Source organism: Mastigoproctus giganteus, chromosome 3 (genome assembly GCF_048544385.1).
Source record: "Mastigoproctus giganteus isolate SK-2022 chromosome 3, ASM4854438v1, whole genome shotgun sequence".
Taxonomy (NCBI): Eukaryota; Metazoa; Arthropoda; class Arachnida; order Uropygi; family Thelyphonidae; genus Mastigoproctus; species Mastigoproctus giganteus.
In genome coordinates this window covers 115,851,398-115,865,902 of record NC_143577.1, presented here as the reverse complement: position 1 = coordinate 115,865,902, position 14,505 = coordinate 115,851,398, and the positions used below count along the sequence as shown (strand labels likewise).

The 14,505-nt window shown below is 36.2% G+C and overlaps 1 protein-coding gene across 1 annotated transcript in view; it reads left to right on the top strand.

Annotated features, from left to right (window-relative positions):
- Nucleotides 1-14,505, top strand: part of pit (probable ATP-dependent RNA helicase pitchoune) — a 170,137-nt gene that overhangs the window by 128,359 nt on the left and 27,273 nt on the right. Inside the window, exon 10 of the mRNA XM_090370075.1 lies at nucleotides 8,350-8,502. Coding sequence (XP_090226201.1) covers nucleotides 8,350-8,502 — 153 coding nt within the window. The remainder of the gene's footprint in view (nucleotides 1-8,349; nucleotides 8,503-14,505) is intronic.

The following is a 14,505-nucleotide window of genomic DNA, read 5'->3' as shown; positions in this document are numbered from 1 at the left end:
AATACTGAGTGGAGATAGAAAGTACCAGCTCACTGAAAAAAATTTGCAACTACCCCTCCCCTGTGGTTTTCTCTAGATGTGCACACCATCTGATACCTTGCAGGCCAAGTAGAGGAAATTGTTTCCTCATTGGGTCAAGCCAGGTTTCTGCAAAGCAAACCATGTCTGTTGAACTGGACATCAAGAGCCTCAACTTCATTAAATTTTTTCCTCGTGGATGGATCACATGTTTTGAAATTGGAGGTGGAATGAAACTGTTCTCTTTACCATTATGAGGGATGTATGCGGTCTGATCCATCTGATCGTGATGCTTCACTGGTCTTCGATCTGTTAAAACCATGACAGGGATCGTAAAATTTAGGGATAGAGATGACGGAGATTTTGGGTAGTTTAGAAACTCATGTTCAATCACTGTTGGGAGCCCCCTTTCCATGAGTATGTTAAGGGCAAAATATGTAATTACTTTTTTGTTACCGCCATTCCCATGTAGAGCAGTCAGGTTGTTAGTGGGGAATAGAGATACAGAGTCTGGACTGTTTTGGACACATCTCAGGGACGTTTAAGGTTATTATTTCTTTTCTGCTTCATGTTTCATAAAATGGCCTGATGATAGCACCAAGGGGCCATTTGGCACATGCAATTCTTTCGAACTGATTTCTGTCACAGTAGATGTGAAAAGCATATGATGTACTTTGAGTGTTCAATCCCTGAATCTTTAGGCCCTAATGAAGTTCCTCAAACAGTACATCAGTGACGAGTTGTGTTGATGTGTCTGTGGTCAAACGCGAGACAAACTGTTGGGGGGGGAATGTCTGGGCGATGAACAAAACTGGTTTGGAAGGCTGAAGCTTTAAGACCAGTGTGGTGCCCATCCAAGTGTTTTTCTTCCTGTTCGAACTGTCTTGACTGCCCGTCTTGCACTTGGTAGTCTAGATATTTCCCGGTTTGGTACCCAACACCAATTTGGCGGCAGGCCTGGTAGTGGTCCTGTCTTATTCAGGGCTAACTGACAAGTGACTTCCTGGGTGCAGTTCAATGGTGTATGATGTGGCATTTTTATCTGAGTACTGATCAGAACTGACTTTGTCAGGCAGCACATGAACACCATTTGTTTCCATAGGCAGGTTTAGCTTCAGCATGTTTACATATGATTTAACTCCCTTAGTGGAGTGTTTGATGATGTCTCCTGTTTCTTTGTTAGGTTTATAGATAGTAACTGGCAGCGTGTTCATGATTACATCTTTTGGTCAGTTGTCTGCTTCAGCACCAGAGCTAGTCTTCGAGAGGCGTGCACAGGCAACATTCTTTTCATATTGAGTAGGTACAGTTTCAACTTCTTTGCTACTTGGTTTTGAGGTCAGAGGAAACTCACAGAAATGTCATTTCACTTTTGTTTCATTTATTTTTTGGATCCATTGGGGATAGTTGCAATGCTTGATACTTGATAGGAGTTTTTCTAATAATGACTCAGAGTGTTCATTAAAAATTGACAATAGATGCTCACAAATCACTGGTAGGAGGTTGTTGATTTGAGTAGTTGGTATCATATGAGTATCCATTCCCAGTTTTTCATATTCTCCTGGAGCACTCACTGCCATTGCAGTGAGATTAGCATGAAGATTAGAACTAGATATGCAGTTGTATATTGCATCGTCCATTTGGGTCATGGTATCAGTTTATTCCCCAGGATCACAGAGGGGAGACCATGGGGACTGCTGGCAACCTGAGGGAGCAACTTAACTGCCCATAGTTGTCTAGATGTCTATCTGCGTTTTACTGACATGAGACATTGTACTCTTGATGCATTCCTGAGATTTAGTAAGATTGTTATCATTTACTGTAGGATGGTTGGTGAACTGGCTGCTTGTACATTTATCCTGCAATTTTACTGGGCTAGCGTCAATCTCCAACTGCCTAGGTGACTTGCTTAATTGTGGTTGGCAACCTCCACTGGTAGGTTTTCTACAATGCATACAACCCCAACAAGCCCTCTTAACAGAGGGGAGGCATTTTAAATCTGGCACTTCATTGCAATCCTGGCAAAGATTCCTTCTACATTCATCAGTACAGGTCAATACAACAGATACATTCTTCTTGTATTCATCACATGTGAGACGACCGGAACCATCATGTTTATAGGTGATGTGTATTTCCTAAAGTGCAATTCCACTGTAGATGCACCAGGCGTCAGGGCAGAGAGGGCTAAAAATATTTTATACAGAGAAATGTGTAATTTACGGTGCACACTGTTATCAGGTGAAGTGTTTTGATTGCAAATGCATTTAGATACTTTAGCATGAGTAATTTAGCAGCTAATTTAGCAGGAGTAACCTCTTTCTGTAATGGAGTCACACTAATTGAAGTGTTTATAGTGAACGATTTATGCTATTGTAACGTGAGCTTAGTGTAGCATTCCTCTTCAGCCCAGGGATTAGTGAGTTGACATTTACTCCTATTAGTTGTGACCTTGACTGCAGCTCACTATTTGCGAACAGTGGCCATCTGAATGCATTATAACAAAATATTATTGCAAAATATTATTGCCTGTTGGACAGCCGATCATGAAATATACATCATTCAGTAGCTCTTGGTGAGAGGAGTCTCCAAGTACCACATAGTCTTTAGGATTTAAAAGTCAAACACTGATTTTATGGTTACATACAGGAGCACTTCCATATGCAGCCTCACACGCCATAGATGTGTGTGTTATGTATTTTTATATTTATTCATACTTGTACGTATAATTTATTTTATTAATAAGAAAAACAAAATACAAATTTGAGATAAAATTACAAAAATACAATTATAGTAACAAAATACAAATACAATTCCAGTAACAAAAATTGCAGTATTTTATTTTTATAATATTTAATGTGATATTTGATACTTTTTATTTTTTAACAGTGAATCGATATCTGGATTGATATTTGTTCTAGCAATGTGCAGTGTATTTTCTAAATTTATGTCAAATATTCAGGACCTTTACTTGGATTTTTATAAATGTCATTTTTGAATAATATCACATTTTGTGAACAATTTTTGAAAAAAAAAATTTTTCAAATCTGTATGTGCTTCCAAATAATGACAGAATTTTCTTTTCATTATCTATTACCTGTGTAAATTCTGACTATAGAAAGAACCAGCACAGAAAGCAACCTACAAGCCACCTACCTGGATAGTCAAATCACAATAACAAATGACTTTGTATACACCAGACACTACGATAAAAGAGACCGGTTTAGCTTCAGCTATTAAACTAACTGGGAAACTAATTTAGCCAAAATTATTCATGGAAACGTGATCAGAAATCAAACCAACAGAATTATACACATATGCAGTAACCTACAAAACATGATGGAGGCTTTAATAAAACTGAAATATCCTCATCAAAAACAAAATACATGACAATTACATTAGAGACACCACATAAATGCAGCTGCACAAGCAAAACTCAAACAGCAACCAACTAACATTAATCCTAATAGAATCATAGAAAAAATCTTTTTCACTTCCAATTAGAGCTGTAAATTGGCCCCCATTTGAACCCCAGGTTAATTGCACATAGGTGAGGCTCGTCACCTATCCACACGGTACCTGGATGTCCAAAACTAAATCCCCACTAGCAGAGTTATTAATTAACACTATGAATGTAAATACACTGGTCATCATCACTATGCAGGTATATTGCATTCCACTAAAACGAGATTTATTTACAAAACACAGAATATAACGAGAAACCACAGGATTAAGATTCACAATGAAGGAGGCTGTATATATTTGTAAATAGTTATCCCCAAGGGCATACAGGGCCTTCATGCCTTAGAAAAGTGTTGCCAGTCCATACCCTACAGATAACATGATTACTTTTAATATCTATCATATCAATTTACTTCCATTTATTTGTTATTTCTCATTTTTAGCTGAATGCATTAAACATAAATATAAAAATTAATATCATATTGTATCTGCTTCCTACAATAATACAAGCAAAAATATACAATTTTCCCAAGCTTTAAATTATAATTTAACATCCAGCCCTCTCTCAGGAATTGCAGAGCATTAGATTTTGCCTACAGCAAGGTTTTATTCGTGGGGTGGAGAATTAGAGAATACTGGAAAATCACCCCACGGATAAAACTTGGTATGTCTGCGCAATAAATAGTACTACACACACACACACACACATACACAAAACCTAAAGAAGGTGGGAAAATTGAACACTTACAGACTGACCACCACAGGATATGGAAGTGAGGTACAATGATATTTTAATCTGATACATACCCGTAGGGCTTTGAATCTCCTATCACAGTTTGCTATCATATATGTAAACCACCCTGTTTATTTAAAATTAAGTACATATATTAAAAAAATTACTCTCATTATTCCAAATTATTCACCAAGTAATTACCTAAAGTTAACCTAGCAAAACTGGTATAGAGATTTCAGAAATGGGTATGTATAATACATTCCTCTAGTATGGCTATATGTCTGCTCAAAGCCCCTGAGGAAGTAGCAGATGTATGGCCATGAGGGAGAATGTTAATTTTCTCCAGTATTCTCTAATTCTCCAACTTTCTCTAAAAATCTCTAATCTTTAAATTTACATTAATTTTATTGTTTTGAATTTACATTAATTTTGTTATTTTTATATGTATCTATGTTATATATTTATATATAAGTGTATCCATATAAGGGCTAGATTTATATATAACTAGCAGATTGGGGTCACTACAAACCTGGTGCTCCCAAATAGTACCATAATTTTAAAAAGTAATAATGTATAAATAATTTAAGTACATATATAACCCATACACATATAATGTCTAATTGTCACTGTACAATAGCATTAACGTAGGAGCTAATACTCTCATTTACGCTATTTAAAATTTTAATATTAAATCTGAGTAAAATAAATTACGGCTTTCTCAGAGCGAATTGTAACAGGTTTAATAAATATACATAGAAACATACAAAGCTTTCGGTTGGTTAGACAACCTTCTTCAGTTGAAACAAAAACATAAAATGACAGTTAGAATGGAGAACCAAACTGACACCAGACGATATCTCCACCGCCCTCAGACTGTGCTTAACAGGTGGTGCTATCATGTTTGACGACTCCGTTTACCAGCAAGTGCATGGTGCAGCCATGGGTCCCACAGTTAGTTCGGTCACAGCAAACATCGCGATGGAGGAGTTAGAGGGTCGTGCATTTACAAACGTGCCAGATCCCATTGCCTTTTGGTGTCGCTATGTGGACGATGTGTTCGTAGTTATCCCCAGAGATTCAGGTCAACGAATCTTAGCCCACCTCAACTCTCTGTCACCTTTCATAAAAATTCACGATCGAGCTAGAGTCGAACAACACCATACCATACCATACCTAGACACCCTTGTCCGGCGCGAGGGCACATGCTTGAAGACGACAGTCTATCATAAACCTATGTGTGCTGGCCAATTTAACAGCTTCCGGTCAGCACATGCACGTAGTCATCTTCTTGCCACTGCGTGAACCTTGCTAACTCGCGCCTGGACACACTCTAGCTCTGTAAGTGAGAGGTGCACAGAGATCGCTAGAGTCAAAGCGGACCTTGTGAGGTGTGGCTATCCCATCAATACCCTTGACAGGTGTGACTTACAGGCACGCGACCACTTAGCAACCAACAGAAACATCCAAAGTGGTGACTCAACCACGAGCGCCTTTATCCCATAGTACCCAAACATATCACAACAGGTCTGTAGGATCTTAAAATCGCATGGGATAAAGTGCCTCCAACTCCCAGGCAGGAAACTGCGATCCCTCATTTCCAACGTAAAAACACCTGTCCCCACCCTACTGCAGAGCAGGTTAATCTACCGCATCTCTTGCCGTGACTGCACTAGCTGCTACTTCGGGGAAACCGGAAGGCGGCTCGAAAAACGCCTTTCCGAACACAAGAGGGCGATCCGTTTGGCGGATGTGGAGCACTCAGCTATTGCTGAGCACGTCTGGGCAACCCACCACGACATTGACCCACACCGCGATGTCGTGATTGTGGATAAGTCCCGACATTATCTGCGCCGCGCCTGGTTGGAATCATTAAACATCAAATGCTCCAATACCTCAATGAACAGGAACAGTGGTTGTCAAGTCCACCCTATCACCGAAGCAATAGTCCTGTCCATTGACAAGCGCTGGCCACGTCCACATACGTCACAGCCACAGGCTTCAACCTCAAACAATTAGCCACATGCTTCATGTACCAGATTGGCAGTACACGCCTCCATTCTAACTGTCATTTTATGTTTTTGTTTCAACTGAAGAAGGTTGTCTAACCAACTGAAAGCTTTGTATGTTTCTATGTATATTTATTAAACCTGTTACAATTTGCTCTGAGAAAGCCGCAATTTATTTTACTAAGTATGAATCTGGAGCGCATAGGCCTTTTTAACCATATTTAAATCTGATTGTCATTAGACATAATCAATATATATATCTCCATAATAAGCAAAATGCATTGATATATTTAATAAATAAATAAATTAAATTAACCCAGAACTGATTAATGCCATCTATATAAGATTAAACATTACATCCGTCTGTATATTATTTAATATAGTCTAAGTATTATATCTGTTTAAGTTGTTAGTAATGGTGGTAGAGGCTAAATTTGTAAAATACAGAATCTACTTTGAGGTATAGTTACAAATATTGCAGGATGTGGTGCAGACCGCGAACAATCTGTGTGACCCAACAACCTGGGAAACGTACGATGACCCATGCAGGCACCTATGGTGTACTAGAAAAAAAAAAAAAAAATATATATATATATATATATGCAATACAATGTAAGGAAGACCTTACATAAAACATTAAAATTAAATATTATTATAGGTGAAATTACGTAAGGTCTTCCTTACATTGTATTGCATATATATATATATTTTTTCCAGTACACCATAGGTGCATGCATGGGCCATCGCACGTTTCCCAGGTTGTTGCGTTGCACAGATCGTTCTCGGTCTGCACCACATCCTGCAATATTTGTCACTATACCTCAAAGTAGATTCTGTATTTTACAACTTTAGTCTTTACCACCATTACTAACAACTTAAACAGATATAATACTTAGACTATATTAAATATATATATATTGAAAAAGACCTGCTGCTAGATTATGCACGTTCATGACTGGAGATTGCCCACCCCTGGATTACAGTATTCCTGTACATATTTTATGAAATTTTTTATTTCAATTCAGGGAACTTTCAAAAGAGTAAAAAATTTAAAACTTAGATCTGCACATATTAATTTAATTTTTTTTTTTTTTTTCCAAACATATGAAGAAATGAAAACAAATAAATAATAATAATAATCAAAGGAGGAAACCATTTTGCCTCAATAAAAATCATGACAATAAACACATTTTGTACAACTGTTAAAAATAATGGGAAGCTACTTTCTGTAGTAGATCCCACTGCCACATGCCAAATTCAAACTATAAGTGTCAGCCACACGTTATTTATGGGATGCGAAAGCAAAAGATTCCACTTGTTACTCCAGTGGACTCTGAAAAACACTCAGAATAAACAACAGTTAGAATAAATGGTACAATTATGCTCTTATTTCATTTGATATAATATAAAGGAATATTTTGATTTATTTTTATTTTAAAACGGATTTTAAATAAAAATAACTACCTCAGAGAAATAAAGATTTATTTCACAATTAAAACATAACTGTTATTAGCTAAACTATAATTATTTGAAAATAACTATTTAATTATTTTAAATTTACAAGAAACAAAACACAATATACAGATTTTAAGAACTAAATTTATATTTTGATACTTTGGCACAGTGAAATGCATCATGGGCAATGTCAAGTTGTGCTTACTAGCAGTCTTGTTCTTATCACTGGCAATGATAATATTGCCCGTGATTGAGAACTTCTCTCTGACATTATGGACCAAAGGTAGGTTTAATTAGTTTCAGTTTTGAGAAATTTCTTTAAGTAGTGGCTGCCATCACTGATATGCTCAGGAAAATGGCATGCCAAACATTTTTTCACAAAGATATTACTCATATTTGTATCATGGTTAAATTGAAGAGTATCTCATAGCAAATCTTTCTTTGTAGGTAGAGCAAAATGAAAATTTTTCAGCTTACCACAGAGGTCCATTCAACTTATATCAGAATGATTGCTGTTAGCAAGGATGGAGCTCATTCTGATATAAACAGAATGGATTTGTAAATTTATACAGTGAATTGAAATAATTATGCAGTTTTAAACATTGTTCAGAGACAAGTAGTAAATTGCATTAAATTGATTTATTCCAAAATTATTAAGAAATCTCATCTTTTTTTCAGGGAAAACAGAAACAAACCAAACGAACAACAACTTTTTTCCAGTTCTGCAATGCAGAAGCTGGTATCTTGCTGTGCACAGACGTAGCTGCACGTGGCTTAGATATACCCCGTGTTGATTGGATTGTACAGTATGATCCACCAGATGATCCTAAGGTATATAATTTTTGGTTATTGGGACATAATATGTTTATTTCATTTTGACATCAAAATGTTTGTTATTATTAATAATAGTTGTTTTAGTGTTAATGATGCAAGAAAGCATCCCATCATCAGCTGGGGTGGGTCCAATCAGGTTTGTCCTTCTCTTCTTTGCATTTATATAAGTGAAGAATTCCTTATCCCCACTCTGCCAGTGATTTCTCACAATCTGCCTTTGCTAGCCAAAACTTTTCTGTGGCACTATTACAGATCAGTTTATAGCTGTTATAGGCTTCAATACTTTTTATCGCTCTGTAACTTCTCCATGCTGTATTTTTCAGCTCAAGTAATCTCACAACTTAATTATTTGTCCAACTTGGAATCCTCCTCCTCATGGAGTATTTTTTTTTAATGGTATATATGCATTCAAGGTTGCTGTGATTGTTTTAAATGTATACCATAATTCAATTGTATTTGCTGACTGCGATATCTACCCAGTTAATAAAAGCCATGTAGTATCTTAAGCCATCATAATTTCATTTCTTGAAATTATAACCCATTCCTTTTCCTTTAACTACTGCTACCGCTCTCTCTTCAATATCCGCCATATTACTCTGTGATCAGTTCTTGCTACTGATTCCTGTACTGTCAGCCCTGTTATGTCATCTAGTACATGGGTGATGATTGGGTCTTGAATATTCTTTTCTTAGAATAATTTCCCTAGTACTCTCCCTGACATGTTGATACAAATAACAATCATCTAGTTGATTTAAAATTTTTGTACCCCATGTCAATTTTCTTCCCAATTGCTCCAGTCAATTAGAGGCAAATTAAAATCACCCATAATAAGACATTCATGCTTATTTGCCTGTTCCATTTGTATCTAGAGGCTCTCATCATAATCTTCACAATCACCCTGGCCTGTAGATTACCCTATCTCCGTGTGGCACCTCGTTTCTGTAAGTCCTATCATGTCAACGTTACTCACCCTAACCATTAGTTCAAATGTGCTCATTTTATTGACAACTTCTGACATTAAGACTTAGTATTCTTATGTACCGTATGAACAATTAAGACTTAGTATTATTGTATATTTAATTACCCTGACACCCCTTAAAGTTATTTAAGTTTGCTTCCCTGGCATTAGCTGTCCTCTCGTTCAAAACATTTCTACTCTCAGAATATCTTGCTAATATGTTTTTTTGCAGTAACAAACAACAGCTCTTGGGGTATGTGCAGCCATTACTTTTACCAACATTATCAGAAAATGCATATCTACATTACCCATATATCCTCCCCTCCAAAACTAGCAGTTTTCCTGAACCTTTAAAGGTATCCTTAATAATACTGGCAAAAACCCTCACACCACCTTTGTTTAAATGTATCCTGTCTCTACAAAACAGATTCTTTCTACGTACAGGTGCAAGCCAAGCTGATAAAAATTTCTCCCCAAGAGCCTTGCAGAGTCCTTCAAGTCTTAAGTTAATCCACAAGGTTTTCGGCATATAATCTCTCCTATCGGGTCTGGGCAGAATTGCAGACTCATAGACATTGTGACCTAACTTGCAGCATTTCTTCAGCATGGTCCTATATTTGTCTAACAAATTGTCAGATCATGTGTGCTTAATATCATTAGTTCCCCCATGAATAATAATATTCTCACATATGGCTGTCTATGCTTGGTTGGAGCTCTCGATCGCAACTGCATTTCTGGACTTGACTGGAGCTTGTACCTGTCTGATGAAAAATAACTTCCCCTCTCTCCATTCGAAGTATACATGAATGTCCAGATGTGTGAAAATGAATGCAGGAATGTGTAAACGTATCTGTTCCCCCCTCCTATATACCATTGAATAAACAGTGAGAAATTGATTATTCAACTGTAAATGGATATATGTATGTATTGAGTGTAAGTACATATGTCAATATGTATGTGGGTTTGTATACGTGAATGTCTGCTGAACTGGGTGAGAAATGTGTCCACTTAACTTCCAAAAAAAAAAAAAACCATGTTTGCACGCTGTTCGGGAATTAGCCCTAAGCCAGCCTTCCCATGGTGTGGTGTGGATGAGTCCAGACGATTGCTGATTCTGAGTAACCAAACAGCCAGTACAACACAAATAATACATCCCACCAACCCACACAAACATAACACAATTCACTTTTGGCCTTTTTACAGTGTTCTATATCTTCACAGTGAAACGAGGCAAAATTGAACTAACATTCCAGGAGCCACCCTACACTAAAACATACATACATACATACATACATGTCCTTTCTATACACATACTTCCAGTATTCAAATTCTTTATCCCTTATATCTGAGTCTCTGATATCCCCACAATTTCTGCATTTGAGGATTTAATCAGCACTTTAAATTCATCAAATTTATTTACTATGCTCCTAGCTTTAGTGTACATACAAATATACCTGCAAGTAGAGTCCTGAATTGGGTGTGGTATCCTCAGATTACATGCAGTGTGGGTCAGGTGCAGTACTAGTATTTGAATTAAATAATTTAATAACATAATACCAAAAATTAATATATTAAACTTATGAAGTAACTGTTTTTATTAGTTTTTAAGTACCATTATTTACTATATTATGCAGAGCTGCAAACTACCTAAAATTTTGGTTCGGTTTGGTTCAGTCAAGTATATCGTCTAAAATAACTCGTATAGTTTCTTAGTTCATTAATGATAATAATAATATCACATTATAATAAAATATTAGTATAAAATTTTATTTAAATAAAAGTAAATTATATTAATAATATAATTGATATGTAATAAAATGGCATATTAATCATTTTAAATCTGATTTAAAAAGGAGCAGAAATTACCAAAACATTAACTCTGAACATTAATCTCCTCTTGTATTCAGTGCGTAGCACATGCTTCTTGATTAGACCGGGGTTCGAGCCCATCACCACCAAATACGGAGGATGCGGAAAGGTCAGGGAATGATCACCGCATATTCCCGGAGTAATATGGCCTTAGTTGCTAATGCTCCTAAAAAAAAAAAAAAAAAAATTGTATTCAGTACTCATAAATTTGAACGAACAAGAGAATGTTTAATTTGGAAAGAAAATAATTATTCAAACAAAATTTTTAATGTAATTTAATAATACTAAGTAAGGCAGATATTTCCAGATAATATAAAAAATCACAGAAAATAAACACAATAAAACTTTAAGAACAGAAGAAACAAACATGAATTACAAGTGAAATATTAGTTACCCAGATAATGGAAATAAGGAATTAATGTATCAAAATAATTTTACTTTGAAAATTGATCATGAAATCTTAAAAAACAACATAAATACATAGGTAATTTTAAATTAATTATTTAATTTCAAAAATAAAATGTCCTCCATTAATCTTGAGCCTAAACAACTCTTATCAGTTGAAATGATCTTTAATGTCGAATAGAATCTTTCTACACTTGCTTGTGTAGAAAGCTCATAACAAGTTGCTAAATTATTTTCTGATAGCTGAGATGAAATTAAAAGATAAATAGTTGAAGTTGAATATAAAAAAGGCACCTTGGTTGGATGGGATCTATACAAATATATTAAGGGAGGCAGCAAAGAGGTGTCCAAACCCATAGCCATAATTATGAGAACAACTTTCGATTCAGGGAAGGTGCCTGTGGACTTGTAATATGTGACAGTATCCAAAATTCAGAAAGAAAGTCAAAGGGTGACATGAGTAATTACAGACCTGTTAGCTTAACTTCTGTTCCTGGGAAAATAATGGAGTCTGTTTATAGAAGTTATGCAGGTCCATATTGGCAAGAGTATGAAATATCACAGTTATAACATGGATTTGTTAAGGTGTGCTCTTGTCTGACCAATTTGATTGGATACTATGGTGCAGTAACAAAGGAACTGGAAGCAAAAAATGTTGTTGATATCATATAATTGGATTTCAGGAAAGCTTTTGATTCTGTTGCTCCAACCTGTACAACAGTTGCAATACAGATTGGGGCAGTGTGACATTAAGGGCAAGTTACTGCTGTGAATAAAGACATGTTTGAGTGGGAGAAGATGGAGAGTGGTTATCAATGGACACTGCTCTTCTTGTACAAATATTATTTACCAGAAACCCCTAGGGACTCAGTGCTGGACTCATTTTTGTTTCCTGAATTCATTAACAATATTGATGAAAGCCTATCATGCTTAATATCTAAGCTTGCAGGTGATACAAAGGTTGGCACATTTGATTAACGACAGTAATCAAAGTATGGTACTGCAACATAATCTAGAAAAATTAAGCAGATCATTTGAGAAATGGCAATTGTAGTTTAACATTGACAAATGCAAGGTACTGCATATTAACATACCAACTAGGTGGTACTACGTACAAAGTAGTGGAAAATGAGAGATCTGGGTAATTGTGCAGTTAGATATGAAGTTCTCTGGGCAGTGCAGTAGGCTAGCAGGACAGCTTATGGGGTTTTTGCAATGATATGCAGGAATTTTGTTAGTTTGGATAAAGAGGTGATTGTCATTTGAGCAAGGTAATGGTTAGGCTGCATATTGAGTACTGGATACAGGTCTGGGGGCCTCATTTAACAAGGGGCATTTGAAAAGCTTGTGGCCCAAGTGTGAAAGGGTAGTGGTACAGTGTTAAAAATTTCTGTACTTAATATATAGCACTTCAAATAATAACCCACCAACTTTAATAGTGGGTTAATATTTCATTTTCGGTAATGTCTTTTTTTAATTACAGGTCCTTAAGTTAATAGTGTTGTATGAATGAGAAAAGATGAAAAAAAACAGGCACTATGTATTTGTCCTATATTTGGGAAAAAGGGACTGATGCAAAAGGCAGTTCATAAGAATGTGGTTACAACATTGGGGAAGATGCCCCTTCCCATTCTATGGTTTAGAAGTGTACAGCAGAATTTAACCAAGTGAGGGAGAGCCTGGAAAATGACCCACACCATAGAAGTTAAAAGATATTTCTTGGCTAAATGCATAAGAGTATGAAGAGTTCGTTTATGCATGGGTAATGCACTCACTTCATTTCTACTACCAAGGTAGTCTTAATGCATAATTTTAATTGTATCTCATATTGTGAGTACCTCCGCAACAAGTTGCCACTCGAATAAATAATGCTTCACCTATAGAGAAGAATTGTTACTTATTCTCAGCAGCTGCCACCACCCAGACATCACCGTTTCAAGGCTTTTTGGCTTCTCTTCAGTGGATGGTTAGGTACCCTGTTGTTGCAATAGTGACAACCCAGTTATGAAGTATAACTGCACAATGCGAGAGATGCCTGATGGTGTGTGTAGTTTAATCAAAAAGATATTTCTTGACTAAATGCTTAAGAGTATGAAGGAGTTTGTAGTAGAAATGATGTGTGTGCATTACCCATGCATAAACAAATTCCTTCATACTCTTAGGCATTTAGCCAAGAAATATCTTTTTATCACAGTCAAGGACAGTGGAATTAGTCACTCCAAAGAAAAGCCAAGTCAGTTCCTTCTGCCGGCAAGGTAATGGCATCAGTTTTTTGGGATGCTAATAGAGTTTTGCTAGTGGATTGCTTTCATAAAGGCCAGACAATTATTATTACTTGACAGTGTGAGGCACTTGCTTGAAAATATCAAAGATAAATGCCAAGGAAAATTTTGCAGTCTTGTTTCACCAGGATAACATGCCTGCTCACAAGTCTATCATTGCCATGACTGCAACTTTTGAAACCTTGGAACATCCTCCTTATTCACTAGATCTAGCAGCATTGGACTTTTACCGATTTCCTAATTTGAAAAAAAAAAAAAATACCTAGCTCTCATCCATATTCCCACTGACAGTGACATCATTACTGCAGTCGATGCATTGAATCCTCAATGATAAAAATGTACTGACTCCAAAAGGGACTATGTTGAAAAGAAACATGCTACCAGGCTCCTCAAATAAACCCTTTGTACTTAGGCTGCAAACTTTTCAAATGCTTCTCATAAGAAGGATGTGAATCTGCTGGAATGGATGTGGAAAAGAGCACCAAG